This window comes from Carassius gibelio, chromosome B11, assembly GCF_023724105.1.
Source record: "Carassius gibelio isolate Cgi1373 ecotype wild population from Czech Republic chromosome B11, carGib1.2-hapl.c, whole genome shotgun sequence".
NCBI lineage: Eukaryota > Metazoa > Chordata > Actinopteri > Cypriniformes > Cyprinidae > Carassius > Carassius gibelio.
In genome coordinates this window covers 18,317,292-18,335,249 of record NC_068406.1, presented here as the reverse complement: position 1 = coordinate 18,335,249, position 17,958 = coordinate 18,317,292, and the positions used below count along the sequence as shown (strand labels likewise).

The following is a 17,958-nucleotide window of genomic DNA, read 5'->3' as shown; positions in this document are numbered from 1 at the left end:
TACCGACTCGGACTTTTGAGTCTCGTTCAGCAAAATGAACGAATCTTTTTTCGAGTCATTTCGTTCATTTCGTTCATTTTAGCAAAATGTTATTAAAATATTAAGTGCTACCTCCCCAACACATCTAGTACTTACGCAAAGATGATCACACGACAAACAATACAAAAATAAAATGCTATGAGATAAAGAAAAAAATACTCATTCTTTACCTGGGTCTTCAGTCTGTGATTAGCTCATCTCACCTCTTATCTGACAAGAAGTCTTCAGGTTTAAGTCATTCCTTAATCACGTGACAGCCCCATACGCAAAACTAACGCGGTCTTGAGCCGGAAAGAGAATTGATTAGTTCATCTCATGAGTCTTTCGGGTCGAGTTTGACTCGTTCCTTAATCACGTGACAGCCCCATACGCGAAACCAATGCGGTCTCGAGCCGGAAAGAGAATTGATTAGTTCATCTCATGAGTCTTTCGGGTCGAGTTTGACTCGTTCCTTAATCACGTGACAGCCCCATGCGCTATTTCTGACATTTGTCACTGTGTTTTTGTTACTGTTTGTTGAGGATCTGTGGTTTGTTATTATTTTATAAATAAATAAAACCCTGTTATAAATAAAATTTTGATTAATTTGTCTTCTTGACTGTCTATCGGTAAATAAACACTAGGCTATATAATAATATAATAATCCAAGCTTACAATAAAAAGTATTTATAGACTAGTTTGTTCATTTTTACTCCAATTTTGAGTTTGCTGGTATAATAATTGCTTTTCCTAGGCAGACTTGACATATTGGTGTAATATATGTATAAGAAGATTGCTCAAAAAAGGACATAATGACATACATTAAAAGCAAATAACATTTTGAATTTGAATTATTAATGTTAAAGACAAATGTTAAAGACATTAAGGTTATGATAACTTCAGCTTTAACAGTTTTAACCCAGCTCAGAGTGAGGAGTTTCAGATCCTGGTTCACTGCCAGTGCAGGGGCCATGTTTTGGGAAGACTTTGACGAAAGGGTAGCAAGTTTGAGGCCTTCTGCTACCTCTTCTGAGACCTCAGATGCTATGATGGCCAACCTTGCAGAGCCACTCTTACCCCGCACATCAGACCCTCTGGCCTGGTGGAGGAGATGTTCACCAGTATACACAAGCCTTTCTGAAGTCACAAAGACAAGACTTTGCATTGTGGCCACATCCGTGCCATCTGAATTTTTTTTTTCTAAAACTGGGCAGATTATCTCAGATAGAAGAACTCACAGACTCAGCCCATCCAAGGTCAGGGAGCTTGTTGTTTTTTTTAATAATGTAAACATGCCTTAAAGCAAGTCCTAAAAATATAGCCACAGTGTGTTATTTATTTTAAAGCTTATTTATTTTTATTTATTTAGAAAAAGACTAGCTTGTTGTGCAATATTTTTGTTGTTGTGATTTTAAAAGGTAATTTGTTATTGTTATAAGGCTCCATTGCTTTAGTATCTCTTAATTTTCATTTATTTTTTATTCAAATGGTTTAAAATTATTTTGGGAATAGCTTGTTGTGCAATATTTAGTTTTTCTTTTTTTTATATATTGTACTTTTAAAGTTCATTTGTTAAGGTTATTAGACCCTGTGGCTTTATTATCTTTTCATTTTAATTTCATTTTTAATTATTTACATTTTTATTATTTTAATTTATTTTGGAATAGTTGTCCTCTTTGTTAAAAAGCTTTTCTGTAATAAACAATAAACAACTATTCAAAAGTATGTACAGTGTTTTTAATGTTTATAAAGTGTCATATGTTACAAAAGTATGGTTTACACAGACAATCTGATTTAATAACTGCACAACTAAACAAAAACAAACAGACAGAAAAAAAGATCAACATTTTAAGCATAACCAACTCTTTATTTCCACATTCAGTGTTATGGAAAAGTACCACCATGACAGAAATTAAAAACAACAATTTGAAACCAGAAATGCATCACGTTACTGTAAGAGTAAATAATACTAATAATAAATAAGTACTACGCACCCATTTTGTAAGGAAAGTTGTAAATGAACTAATTACTCTAGCCAATGTTGTCACACAGTACAAAAGAACGAAAAACCCGAAGAACCGAAAGATGAACTATTCAATTATCTGCATTCTTTTACTGTCAGTGTCTATGGTTTTAGCGTATGGGTCTGTCACGTGATTAAGGAACGACTCGACCCGAAGACTCATGAGATGAACTAATCAATTCTCTTTCCGGCTCAAATTGCATTGGGTTTAACGTATTGGGCTGTCACGTGATTGAGGAACGAGTCAAAAACCCGATAGACTCGAACTATGAACTAATCAATTCTCTTTCCGGCTCATGCTGCATTGGGTTTAATGTATTGGGCTGTCACGTGATTGAGGAACGAGTCAAAAACCCGATAGACTCGAACTATGAACTAATCAATTCTCTTTCCGGCTCATGCTGCATTGGGTTTAACGTATTGGGCTGTCACGTGATTGAGGAACGAGTCAAAAACCCGATAGACTCGAACTATGAACTAATCAATTCTCTTTCCGGCTCAAGACTGCATTGAATGACAGGTGAATTACTACTACTAGAACAGAACCCATAGAATAATGCGCATGCGCGACTGAACGAATCACTCCCCGAGACGACTCGTTCTTTCCGAGTCACATTAAAGATTCGTTCAAAATGAACGAATCGTTCAAGAACGACACATCACTAAATGATGAATCAACCATATAGTTAGGGAAGGAAGGAATGATTATGTGAAAAAAATAAAAATGAATAATACATTTAACTGTAGATTGTTGCACTGGTCAACCAGAATCATGTCTGTTTCTTTTCTTTCCTGCACTTCATTTCTGCTTTAGCTTGTGTATTAGGCTACCATATAAAATCTCCTATTGTGTAGTGCAAATACTGATGACTAATGATAAATCAGTTGTGATGTTCCTTATTTTTAAGTCGCTTTGGATAAAAGCATCTTTTACATGAATAAATGCAAATGCAAGTATTTATGAAAGCCTTTAAAAGCCACAGGTGACTGATCATCATTACTGTTGCACGTTCTATAAATAATTCATCACACTGTAACGTCTCATTGCTTTTTCCCTGCACAAGCCATCTACCGCTAATAGAAATATGTGGAGAGAGAAATCTTTTTGAAGTGCTTTTTACAAGGAACCTTTAATAGATATCTTTGCGATGGCCAGGAGAAGAATACAATTCCATCTAAAACACACAAAACTAGGCTCCAGACCAACAGAAATCATTAAAAAAGTGTTACAACATTAAATGTTCCACTAGAGGTCAAAATTACAGTGACGTCTCTCTTTGCACCCATCAGGGCTTTGGTCTTAACCTTTGACCCTGACCCTTGAGGGAATATGTTAAATGTGAGAACAAGACAAGAAGAATATGATTAATTACTCACCCTCATGTCGTTCCAAACCCGAGACTTTTTGTTCAACTTCAGAACACAAATTAAGAAATTTCTGATGAATTCTGAGGGCTCTCTGACTCTCCCATATACAGCAAGGATACTTACACAATCAATGCTCAGAAACATAACAAGGACGTCATTAAAATAATTCATGACTTTGGGGAGTATCGCATTTGTACACGGACATGTTGCTTACATTCAGATCGAAGCATAAAAAAACAAACAACGTATCTGCATACATACGTTGGATTATTTTAATAATGTCCTAGCTATGTATCTGAGCCTTGATCGTGTAAGTATCCATGTTGTCTATGGGAGGGTCAGAGAGCTCTCTGAATTCTTCAAAAATATCTTAATTTGTGTTCTGAAGATGACCGAAGGTCTTATGGGTTTGGAATGACATGAGGATGAGTAATTAATGAAGAATTTTCATTTTTGGGTGAAGTATCCCTTTAAAACAACAAAATTCCCTATCACTCCTTTAGTGACTAAATGCAATGCAATTTCACATAGTGTTACTAGGGCATTGTGTCAGCTTAAAATTAGATCATTCATCACCTCTTCTTTCATTTGCTGCTTTCCTCAGCTTGGTTTCTCCAGCAGGGAGACGATTCCTCACAAAGGGAGATAAAAGACAAGCCACCATAAACGAGGGGAGGTTGAAAGCCACTTTGGAGTCCCCTCGTCAGCTTTATTAGATTCTCATTGAACACTGGGCCACATTTCTGCCATCATCTTTCACTACTGCAGACACTTTTCATGTTCTGAACTATATATTGAGTCCGTGCCCATAAACTCTGATGGCTGATGTGGTGCTTGAGCAGCTATGGGCATAAAAATATCATCACTACCAACTTATGACAAATTACCTGAAGCAGTGGCCTTGGGTTGCATTATCATAATCAATAAGCTGGATCACTGGAAAAGACAGAGGGGCTAGAACATGTTCGATATCCAAACCCCACGGGAAGAAGAAAGGTCCTCTTTTGGCTACTGTCAATACACCCCAATTAATTCTCACTAGAACCCAATCATTGCAAGGGGGATTATGTGATTGCCCAGAAAAAAAAAAAATTATCAATACCTTAGATGGATGGATGGACGGATGCAGTGTGCAAAATCAAAGTAAAATCACCCAGACTAAAAGCATCACACAGAAACCACTAAAGTATCCGAAATGAAGCACGGTTCCTCCTGCTAAAAATGCAGGTGGAAAGTGTCATTTGTCACTGTCAAATACAGGCTCTAAAGTTCTCTCTCTGCTGTATGAAGTATGGAGTGAAGAGGCCCATTGTGAGGAATCAGTGTGCCTGACAATGATAATGTATCTCAAACAATCAGGCCGTTTTCTCTACAGGGAAGCAGGAGGTTTTGTACTCTCCCTATATTTTCATCCTAAGCGCTCCTTCCTGTAATCGCTCTGGTATTTTACTGGTGACACATTCTGAGAGGAGTAACTGGAGGCTTGGACAGATCCTGACTCTGAACTCGGCTCTTGTTTCACAGCGGTGTTAAGTGCCTTTACGACACTCCATATGATATGTTTCTGATACCGCTACAACACCTCTGTCCCTCCCTTTCGTCCTTAGTTAAATAATGCAGATGGTCTCTGATTTCCACACTTGCTGATGACAAAGTGGGGAAACTTTGGAGGGCTCTCTATGTAACAATGCTATATTTATAACCTGTCATGATGCAGTGCCTTTGTCAGTACCTACTGTAAGTTTTACTGTACTTTAAACTTTAGTTGAAAACCACGTAATTTCCCTGAAGAGTTCCTCTTCCTCTCAACTTCCTGTGGCCGATGCAAATCAAAATCTCACTTATTTTCACCTAAAGCTTGCCAATTCTTCAGTTATGAAATTTTCCTAGCCCTAGGTAAAATGTTAACAATCTAGACTCTATTTTAATAGTTGAATTTAGTTTTTTCTTTATGATACGTCACATTACTAAAGTGAAATCAACCCGGATGTTGTTTCATGTTGACGTTAAACAGCTCATCCCCATGAACAGCCTCTCACTTCCTGTTATCTTCACACTGTCTTACAGTACCACAGAACCAGAAGACATTACATAGATTCTGTTTTTGGAATCCCACACAGATCAGTGTGTAAATGTGCCTTACTACAGCTCTCTCGGCAAATTATGAAATCAGCCCACACACATACGCATCCCAGGATCTCTTGGGTGGTTTTCAGGAATCTAAATCAAGCTGCTAAAACCAACACAGCTCAAAATCAAACTGAAAGAGAGAAAGGTATTGAAAAAGACAGGGGTGGGGGTCAAGTATACCATTCCACTTCATGACATAAGTTGTCAAGGACGCTGGAAACAGCACATACACATTGCAATGAACTATCACGCAAGTTACGCCACATGAAACGCTACGCTGACACGACAGACCTGCTAAAATACCCGAAGATGGCACTTGCAAATACATGTTTCTATTTCTACTGAACTTCACATGATATCTCCAGCTGCTGTGGTGCTTTAAGGGGGCCGCGGTGCATGCGACACATAAAAAGTGTGTTTGCTGTGTGTGTCTGTGCATGTGTAAACACCCGAGGACAGGAAAAGGAAGTGTACGAGAGATGACAACAGCCTATCTTCACTACTATACAAAAGTCAAAGCCGATGAAACACCTCCAGCAGCTGGGGAAACAAACCCTCAGCACAAGGTCTACAGCACTTTCACAACCAATAAATGACAAGAAAATTAAACGGTGTCTCTGAACTAGCATATTTATTTCTTGTTTGTGCCTGATGTTGCAGAGACTCACCCAAAGAGACCTTCGGGGGCTTTCAGATCAAATTGAAACTGAAGGGATAAACAAGACCTCAGGATGGAGCAGTTAATGTTACCGAGGGGCAGTGAGGCTAACAAAACTGAGAGATATTCTACAGCTAACTGTGAGAGAGCGCTAACAGGGCTAATGTTTTGAGGCCACGGGGACATGAGGGCCAGCGCACTGTGCCTGCATGATATGAGGATATTAGGGTAATGTGCATGAAGAACATTTTGTATTCTCATGAAACAATGACAAAGAGAGAGAGAGATTTAAGGGTTGTGAAACATACTAAATAAGAGAAGTGTGAAGTGAAGTTTGACAGGAGTGTGTTTAGAATATTCAAGGGAGTTTTTTTAATTAGCCCACTGATTAATAATATATTCTCCTCTCATAGCTGTTACTGGGAATAATAGTTTATATACAGACATAAATTACACTTTTTCTCTTTTAGAATTCAGATTAATTCAGTAAGGAGAAAAACTAATGTAGACAATTTTAAATATTAAACCTTTAATGTTCCTTTAAAAATGAACATTTCAAATTTTCACTGGACCCTGGAAACTACTGCAGCCCGAAAAACAGGAGGGAAGCTTAACTTGTCTAATAACGTTTATTACTAAAGCGCCAAATCAGCATATTAAATGATTTTTCAAGAATCATGTGATATTGAAGACTGGATTAATCGTCACTGAAAATTCAGCTTGACTATCACAAGTAAAACCAAATAAATGCAGCCTCTGTAAACATTAGAGACTTCTTAAAAAAATAAAAAATAAAAAATAAAACACAGGCAGAAAATGGCAATATAAGAACAAAAGTGCTTGCCAAGCCCAAGAGTTATCTTGGCAAATGCCCTTGAGATTCACACACACAGACACACACACAAATCTCTGTGATTCATCTACATAAGGTCAGTGGTCCTTCCCCCGGGTTCCTGGTGCTGGTGTGATTCTGAAAGAGCTCTGTTTAAATAAATGCTTCTGGCTACAGAGGTTTGTACAATCCCTGAAGCCAATGAGGTGTCTAGCTTCTGTTCAGGCTGTAATTACATTGTGAGGCTGTCTTTATGAGCTATCTGCATTTCCTGTTCATGTCCAAAGCCTGTCTGTTTGCAGAACGCCACATCTCTCTAAATGGCAGTAAAAACAACTATAATACAATTTATTGCAGTGTCACAGGCATATGGGCCAACGAAGGCTTTTATATGTACAAATTAAGTTACTTGTACGTCTCATCTTTTTTGTTGCAAAATATACTCATTCAGACTTTGTAATGGAGGAATTCACATGCAAATCCCACTGAACAGTTGTGCATAATAAATCTGCCCCGTGTGGTGAAGTCTGGAATGACAGACAGCTATAAATGGTCATTGTGAACAATGCAACCTTATCTCTTATTGTATGAAGCTGCATCAAATCAGTGACACAATCTGTAGTTCACATGACCAAAGCCCGGCCTTATGCGACGAGACGACTAATGTGAATTTCATTTCCATTGAGAAATAACCATAATGCCCTCTACTGACAGCTCACCATTCAACAGCTTTCAATCTCACTGACAGCACAGGCCAGCTGGGTTTGCTCTTTTCCTGATTTAGAGGAGATAGGAACAGACAGGAGGGGCCTCATAAATAAGATGGATACACTACAAGGGACGGAAAAGCTTTTTCCACTAATGACTACTCGGACAATATAAAAGCTCTGAGAGAAATAGTCTACTGGATGTCCGATTGGCCTCTAGGTCATACCATTTTGACCTTTTGGTCAGCCATCATATGCTTTGAAGAGGATGGGCTCAAGTGTATGCCTCTGTGTGCGTTTTGCTGAAGACAGTGTGCCCCTGCTGCTCTTCCTCAGTCCCAACTGTGCTGTCACTTCCTGTGTACCTGGGACTAAACTCGCTGCCACTGTAAAACGCAGCCAAGCATCAGTGAGGCAGTTAAGCATGTGCTAATGTGTCCCAGCCAAGCAACCCAGGGAGGATCACATTCAGCTTCTGCTTCATCCATTGCACATCACTGCATAATTGTATGCTCTCTTTCTAAATTTGTTTCACTTTACAAAAAGTATGCCGCATCACAAAAGTTTCAATATATTACTACATGACATTCCAATGTTATGTGTTTGTTTTTTAAAATATACAATTATACTATTCCTTTTTTTTAAATACATAAAGTACTTATAAAAAAAGCATGGTAAAGGAATATGGCAATAATACCATGGTATATTATGTCAAAGTACCACAATTTTACTGTTTTATGATACCATCAATATGGAAGCCTGTTTTCCTTTTAGCAAACGATAAATAAAGGAACAGTGAGATAAAATTTTAAAATAAGAATTTAAAGTGACAGTTCACCCCCAAAAAATTAATTCTGTCATTTACTTCTCACCCTCATGTCGTTCGAAACCTGTAAGACCTTTGTTCATATTCGGAACACAAATTAAGATATTTCTGGTGAAATCCGAGAGCTCTCTGACCCTCCCATAGACAGCAATGGAACTACCACGATCAAAAGGAGAAAAGGAAGCGGTTTAATTTGTGCACATGCACAAAAAGTATTCTCATAGCTTCATAAAATAAAGCTTGAACCACTGTCACATGGATCATTTTAACAATGTCCTTACTATATTTTTGGGCCTTGAACGTAGTTGTGTTGCTGTATTTGCAGGGTTGGAAGCTCTCGGATTTCATAAAAATATTGTTGTTCTAGAGATGAAATTTGTGTTCTAGAGATGAAAGCTCTTGCGGGTTTGGAAGCAGCAAATTCAATTTATTTCACTTTTCTAACTATGCATGATAACATACAGTAATATCATAAAACAGCCTTGTGACCCATTTTGGGTCCACCAGATGGGATGAACAGTCTCTATCAGTTCTGTTTCCTTGTGTTTCTCTATAGTGAGGAGCTACCTCTTATAGTGTGAACACAGCAATAATAGCGAAGTGAGAGAACTTACCGTCTCCTGAGGGTCTTTGGCGCCGGGCCTCTGTGGAGCGGGGGTAGACGAATCCTCCGTCGGCTGATCTAGTTGGTTGCAGTCCAGCTGAACAAGCCCCTGACACTCCAAATGACATGTGTAGCTGCAGTCTGGAGGCCAGAGACAAACAGGACACACACAGTCACTAACAGCCATGAAGCACACGACAAACAGCACAGATTAGAGAGCCGATGAGGGCTGCCAACTCTATTTCACCTCCTTTAAAAGAAAAGGACTTGAAAGGGATGGAGGAGGACTGGGTCATGTGTTTTATTTACTGTAAATGTCTGTGTCAGCATGAACACTGAAGCCTTGAGAAAAATCGACTGGAGCTGGTGATGATAAACTGACAATCTGCATGTTGCAGACATCTGTCCCAGACACATGCTCCACAAACTAGAGACAGCAAAGATTCTTCAGAATGAACAGTGACAGGGTCTCATTTACATTAGACAGAATGTCTGGTGTATCCTCCACATAAACATTAATTATAAGAATGAATTCAGTCATGTGCTCAGTTAAACAGTGCCTTATTCATTCACTCTCAAATGACTTGACCCCAAGATAGAGGTTTATAAAAATCAGAAGACCTTATTTAATTTATTCCGTGCCAACTATAGCAGCTGTAACCATTATTTCATTGACATCAATTGCGCTTTTTGACATAGTTGTTGTGTGTGGTGCCATCTAGTGGACGTCGCATATAATAGAATGCACCGTTTGCACAGGAGGAAGAGTGACTTGATGAATAATGGAATCTTCTCTTACACTTTATTATTTCTTAAGAGATGCATTTTAATAATAAAAAATAAAACAAAAAAATGCCTATATATAATATTGACATAAAATAAGAATTTTATAATATAATAATAATAATAATAATTAAAAAAATAAAATAAAATAATACACATACATTTAACTTGGAAAAAAAATATATAAATAGAATTAAAATCGAATATAAAAATTAACTGGTGAATGCATATAATATCAAAACTGATTAAAAAATATAATATAATACCATATATATATATATATATATATATATATATATATATATATATATATATATATATATATATATATATATATATATTCTCAATTGGATAACGATCATGCTTCACAAGATCAATCGTTAGATGGCGCCACTGTACCAACATCTTCAAAGGTTAACGGAGGCCAATGAAATGAGGTTATTAAAGGACTGGAACAGACAGCTGCTGTTTAATTTTTGCCAAGAAACATTTCATTGACACTGGGGTTCATTTTTTCCTCCCATAATTGCCCATCTAGTGAACTTTTTCCACATATTTGCTTTTGAAACTAGCACATTTTATATTAAAAAAGCTGATGCAATCTGCCCTCACCATCTTAAAATCCCCATTAGCATCATAAGAGAGATAATAAAATGAATAGCACAGGTAGTAAATTCAATAGCCGAAAGCACTCTGAGCATCTATATTCACTGCTCAGAGCCATACAGTAACCAAGGAAACGACACTGCACCACTGGATCTTCTCCAGCACAGGCTGACCGTGATTTTACACGACATGGTGTCCTGCAGTGAGGCTGCAGTGTCATATATATTCTATAAATAGGCTAGTCTGTGGCCAACAACACAAAGTGCTTTAGTGATAATGGCATAGAAATGGCTTGTTGCTTTTACAGTCACATGATAACAAACTGACTGAGGTATCGGTCTCTACACACAGCAGGAGTGACAGACGTCAACAGTGAATGCTGATTGATTATCAGCGGGTTGATTATCAGTGCCAAACACATTGCTACTGTCATTGTGGAAGAGCAGGGAGGTGCAGTTCACGCTGGAAGAAGATTGCGAATGCAAAGAGTCTCTACACAACACAGATAAGTCGCATGGAAAATGGATGTCATGTTCGATGGTCTATCACCACAACACTGGCCAAATATAAATCTTCAGGGGAGTGTTGAAAAAGAGTGTCCAAACCAAACAGAATGACTCAGGGCCAGGAAATGCATTATGGGAGGAGGTGAGGCTTCCGTCCGGTTCTGACTTGCACCTTAAACCTAATATCAGCAATGCGCTTTAATGCAACACCCTGATAACTTTACACAGCAATCACTATTAAATAAAAAACCTGACACATGCAGCGGCAGTCAGGTGCCATGGGTCATCCTGCAAAATTGAGTGCCTTCTTTTACATGTGTAAAAACTACTAAGTGTTTAAAATAATACACAATTCTGTTATATAGAATGAGCCTCAACAAAATATGGGTCAAATACTTGTGTTGACGTTTAAAGGAACATCTCGCTCAGAATTGACCAAAGAGTTTCTATATTTTTCCTATTTAAAACTTGACTCTTCTGTAGTTATATTGTGTATAAGACCGACGGAAAATGAAAAGTTGTGATTTTCTAGGGCTAGGCGGATATGACTAGGAACTATACTCTCATTTTGGCATAATAATCAAGGAACTTTGCTGTAGTGCCATGGGTGCAGAAGGCGGAGTGATATTACGCTGCACCTGAAAATAGTCCGCAGCAACTCTGCTACTGCTGCAACTACACAAACTAGCTGGGGACTATCTATTCCTAGCCATATCGGCTTAGAAAATCTCAACTTTTCATTTTCTGTCAGTCTTAGTACACAATATAACTTAAATCAGAAAAATATAGAAAATCTTTGGTCATTTTTTACCCAAATGCTAATGGTCTAATCAGATTCAATAATCTATGCTAAGCTAAGCTAAATGTGCTACTGCCAGACCCGGAGATCAGCTGAATTAATTCAAAAACTGTAAAACTCAACTGTTTAACTCTAAAAAGTGGTTTGTTCCTTTATCAGCATGTACAGACAAACTAGAAATCAAAACACTTTGATTTCAGTAGTATCAGTTTATAGTCAATTCGGGACAAATCTAAATGTCCCGAACAAGATTGGAGGTTTACAACAGCCAAATCTTCTTTGAAACTCTTTAGATGAGGTAATTAGTGCTACAGGACGCTCCCAGAGCCCATGTCTTTTCCTTCAAACTGTGCTCACATATGCTCCCCTCCATCATCACATGTCCTTACTGCAGTGCGGTCTGAACCCCCTAAACCTGATTAATCTGAGGAGAGTGCAGCCAACCGCTAATCACGTCACCTTCTGGGGTTACAGACCGAAGAACTGTAAAGAGATTTAACACGTCTCTTTTGTATGTGCTCTCAGTGTAGAAGATTATACAGTGTGCATGATTCACCAATAATGGACCAGACAGAATATGACTGGCAGGTATACCATCATCTGTCTGGAATCTGAAATCACTCCCAAACAAAAATCAATGAAACTCAATAAAACATCCACATTTTCAGATTTAGTTCATACTATTTCCCAAGCAAGGATTATTTAAACCACCATTCATAAGTCTGGATTTAAAAAAATCTAACATTTTTAATTATTTTCTTAGTAACGGCTGTTAAAAAAACATACACAAACCACATATACCATGTAATTATTAATTTTTTTTTATTAAATTAAATAATCTTCAGTATTTGTTTTTACTGTGTGTTGATCAATTAAATGCTACACTGATAAACAGTATACATTCATTTCTTTCGTGTTTTAGTGTTTCTACACTTTTTGAATGCATTTTATTGCGGTTTTATTTTGCATGCATTATTTTGCATGATTTAAAGTACATCAAAGTGACAATAATGAAACAACTTAAATTAAAACATGCTTAATTTGGGGTAATCTAAATATGAACAATGCAACAATGGATTTTAAGTAAATAAAATCGCGCGCGCACACACACACACACACACACACACACACAAAAACTGAAGATATGTAAATGGAAAGTTCACTGTTAATAAAAAAAAATAAAATGGTGAACTAAAAAAATAGGGACTACTTGAATGCATGTAACAAGTACAAACATGCCTACAGCTTGCCTTCTAAAATCTGAAATCCTGATGTCCATGGGGGAAAAAAATTCCATGCACAATATATTTGTCAAACACACTCGTGTGGAGAAAAATCTAATAAACACTCCATTAATTTTTTTCCAGAGGCACATCAAATCGTGACCCTAGAGTATTTGTTTAGCCGCAGAGCCTGGGGTCATTGCTAGAGAAACCCCATGGATAGAGCATTGCAGCATAGTTTACATAACCTGGGAATGCTGCAGTGCTGCTATAAAACATGAGTGCTGGTGACAGCCGAGGTCAAACTCTTGTCTTTGCCACATTAAACAATGTTTAATCGGCCATTTGAGGAATGTCCTTCGTTCGAGAGGTCAAATACGCATCTCTGGGCCTGTCCCTTTAAAACATCACTTCCCATTTACACACACAGTAGTCACATCCTCTTTGAGTTAACCATGTCTGCTGATCAGTAGAAACATTTCGGTTGTTTAGCTGGAAAAGCTGCCAAACTCCCCTCCGATAGCTGGAATGTAAGGGGGAGTTTAAAGAGGGAACGAGAACACTGATGCCTTTTTGTCCCTCACGCGCCTACTCCGCTCCTACTTTCCTTCTGACATTTCTGATCTCCCCTTCTCTTCCATACATCAGCATTTTTCCACCTCAGGAGTCACAGTTCCCTCTCAGAGTCACGGCTCATATGCACCCCAGCTGTACGCACCTCCTACAACCTCTTTCACTCTCGGTTTCTCAGATTCTGCATCGGTCAGCAGCAGCATTTTCTGCATTTTCTTTCTCATCTTGCTGAGCATCTTTTTCTATGATTCAAGCATGCCCTTTATAACAAAAGTGAAGTTTCACTTGGCTCATTTGGATTTTTGTAGAGGGAACCGGAAGTGTGGTGGCATACAAAAACGTCATCACTGCACTACTCTATTCACACACAACATAGCAACATATTCCAACAACCTGGTCCCAGTGAAACCTATTTGACTGAACCCTGTAATTTGAGCCTAAATTAATGTTTCTAAATTGGAAACCGGCACAAAAACTCCAACGAAGAGACACAAACACAGCAGCAGTTTGACTGAAACACACTAGTTCATTCAAACAGCATCAAATGTGCTAAAGTAAAGAACCTTTCTGTAGACTCCCATACAATGACCTCTCTTTATCAGAGGCTTGATGAGTGTGAAGGGTTTTAAAATGTGAAGCTCTATTATATTGAGCAAGCATAGACATACTTTACCATTCATGGACAACCCTAGGGATAATAGTTCTGGGTAATTGGTGGGTATTTAGTCTGTATTTAAACTGAACAGATCTCTTCTGTCTTAAGTGAGACCTCACAACAAAAATCGCTCCTTTCTTTCCAGGTGGAATTTTGTCGAAATCTCAAGACTAAGTTTTGTGCAATTCTACAATGATTTACTAACTGAAATGCACTGATGTTAAAATAAGGGCCAACACTGATAAGCAGATAATTATTTTAATGTTTAGAACGTTTTGGCAGTATACAAATAAATGGAGATACAAATAATAAATATGATAATAGTGTAGTGTAAACCAAAAATAAAAATACAATTTCAGTCTTTCTACTTCACAGTTTCATGCTTTATTCAAAGTTATTTAATTTTTTATTTCTCATTTATTTCTCATTTAATTATTTCTTTATCCATTTTGAAAATTGTTTATCCTATATCATTTTTTCTCATAACGTCCAAATAAATGAGAAAATTAAACTGTATCTATGCATCACAAAATTATAATTAAGTGTTAAATTAAGTGTTTCTTAAACTATAAGTTTTAAAAACGGGACATGGGCATGTATAATATTTAAAATAGTATATGTTACTGATGTATCTGCATCTGTTACTGTGTCTGCATTCCTATTTGCTTATCTATTGTTAACTCTGATGTGGATGAAAGAAGTCAAATCACTTTTTAGACACTCATTAGTTATCCAGCTGGCACTGACTTAAATTCTCTTCTTACTCCTCTTCACATCACTACATCCATCCATCCATTCTCTCACAGACACAGTTGTCTTCCCATTTACACCCATACTCATATTCATACTGATGTTGAAATACATGTAAACATATTAATGCTTCATTCAACTGACATTCAGAGACTACACACTTTGAGTCTTCCTCTCTTTATTCTTCCAGGATTCCTCTCATTCTTTTTCTCTGTTTCTCTTTCATTCCTCATTTTATTGCCTTACTTCACAGCTTTCTTGTTTCTTCATTTTGTTTTCTATATTAACTCTACTTTATATACTAACATATATTAACTTCTATATGTTAATTTTCTATATTAACATGTTACTTCTTCCCCCCGACTCTCCACTTGTATAAATTGTTGTCCGAAAATTCTAAATGTGAAAATTTGGAATTCCAATTCCCATAAAACTTGGAAAATCAAACTAATAATGAATAAATGTGTATTTTATTATTTTATATATATATATATATATTTTTTTTTTTTTCTTTAAACCTATATCAAGATATTCTTTTAGTTCCTTGTTCTTATTAGAATAATGCAATAATTATTTTTTTTTTTTTGCTGATATCCAGGGAGGAATTAACCCACAGTAAAAAAAAAAAAAATGTCTGGCACTCTTTGTTTATACCCTATTAATACATAATGAATATAAATAGCCCCATTCCATTAATGCTTCGCTTAGGGAAAGTGAGGCCTACCGAGGTGTAATGTATCGACAGTGAAAATCAGGATGTTTTGTCTTGTGAAGCATGGGAAAACCTTTTAGATGCTGAAAGAGCACTAACATCCAATCTAATGGATTTAATAAGCTGCACGGGTCAGGTCTCCGGGGTTCTGAGCACATGCGACCGGCACAGCCTCACATGTACAGCTAGCTTATTCACAGAGGAGGTCAATTTGAGCCTGACTACAGTACACAGTGAGTGGGAAACTGCCAATTTAAACTGAAAGCAATTGTGAAGGGTGGATCGCTAGTGAACATAAAGAAATGTGTGTCTAATGTTTACTTTGAACACGGATGCTGAAAAAGTATGAATACAGACAGGTTTGTTTAGGGTCTTATCAGCATTTCACAGCCAAGCTTTTACAATCCAGCTCATATGCGAAGATTCGGCGTCAATCTGAGCTGACAGAATACTTCTATGCTTCAATCAAATCTACAGTTCTGTTAAGCGTAGACATAATGGCTCACTAGATGAAGGTCTTTTGGCCATGTTCACACTGCAGCTCATTCTGGCCAAGAACAATTTACTTAAAAAGAAAAAAAAGCAACACTCAAGAAGTAAAGGGTCCATCCAAAGGTTATTTAGCATTTATGTGGTGTTTAGCAGGTTTGTGTGAAAGAGATTGTGCTACAATTTTAGACTGACAGGAAAAAAAAAACATAGGTAAAAACTATGAAATATAAAGCATTTGAGTGAAGTTATTGTGCATGTGTGTGTGTGTATAGAGAGAGAGAGAGAGAATAATAAAGGCCTTCTGAAGCGATGCGCTTGTGTATGAAGAATATCCATATTTAAAACTTCTAGCTTCTAAAGATTGATTTATAAAGTTTATTTATATATGGATATATTATTTCAGAGGGCCTTTATTAACCCCTGGAGCCATGTCGAGCACTTTCTTTGATGGATGGACTTTATTATTCTTCAAAATCTCTACCACTGCTCACTGCCATTATAAAGCAATTGGAGATTTTTAATATACCTCCGATTGTATTTGTTTGAAAGAGAAAAAGTCATATACACCTAGGATATCTTGAGGATAAGTACATTTGGGTGAACTGTCCCTTTAAATCCTGATTGAGAAGTTGGTTATTTACTTCATGACATGTAAACTTCACACCGCCCGCTGCTGATTTCTGTCTCACTCAGAGTGTGTCATCCACAGCAGTGCGTCAGTGTGTGCGGGAGCTGATGGCTAACGTCATCATGAAGATAGAAGGGTGAGAAAAGTGCTGCCATCATCTCATGTACTCATCAACTCATTAGCATTTCCGAACCAGAGACTAGAAAGGCTCATATTTGCCAAACAGCTTTAGTGCTAATTGGATTGGCCGTGACTTAGAAAGTGAAGTCTACTGGGAGTTAAGAGCCAGATGTGATGCCATTATCAGAACACTCATTCTGTAGTTCTGCGCTGACACTTTAAATGTTACTACAGGCTATGTCCATGTCAATAAAAGAGCACTGTTATTAAAACTTAAGCACACAGGCCATCACCTGCACACGTGAATCCATCAATCTCCACTAAACACTTTCTTCGAAACTTCGAAAAAGAAGAAGTGTCATCAGTGTAGCTTTCTTTTTATTCAAGTATGATACCAAGTGAATAGAAGGGAAGTTAACTTGCATTAAAGCAGATCACTTTTTATTCATTAGGCTGGTGTACTGTATCCCAGTCTCCGTCTACTCAAAGAGGCATTCCGGTCCAGATCAATGGGAAATTCAATTTCAACTCCCTTGGCTTCTGATCAAAACGTCATTTTGCCAAAAACAGCACTGAGATCAAATTCATCCACTGATGCCTGGGTGTCTAACTTGAAATAGAGACGAAAATCCGTATGATATGATACATTGGGTCAATTCGATTCCACAAACACAACGTAACACAGACAAACTTACTAATATTAATAAGTGGTTTTTAGGGAAAGCCAATACTTGTAGTATTAAACTTCAGTACTTATATCAATGTGCTAAAGATATTAACGATACCTCAAAATGGGTAGTTTTTTATTCTATTACTAAGAGGTATCCCAAGATATCACCCCAAACTCCTAAATAACACCCAAAACCCCATAAAAACCTCTAGAGTTCACTCAGAAATCTCAGGCATCTACATAGCAACATGTTTTCAACCATTCAAAATGGTGAA

At 37.3% G+C, this 17,958-nt stretch overlaps 1 protein-coding gene across 2 annotated transcripts in view; it reads right to left on the bottom strand.

Moving 5' to 3' along the window:
* Positions 1–17,958, bottom strand: part of rassf5 (Ras association domain family member 5) — a 38,197-nt gene that overhangs the window by 11,989 nt on the left and 8,250 nt on the right. For both annotated transcript variants that reach the window (XM_052568687.1, XM_052568690.1), the window contains exon 2: positions 9,177–9,307. In XM_052568687.1, the coding sequence (XP_052424647.1) occupies positions 9,177–9,307 (131 nt within the window). The remainder of the gene's footprint in view (positions 1–9,176; positions 9,308–17,958) is intronic.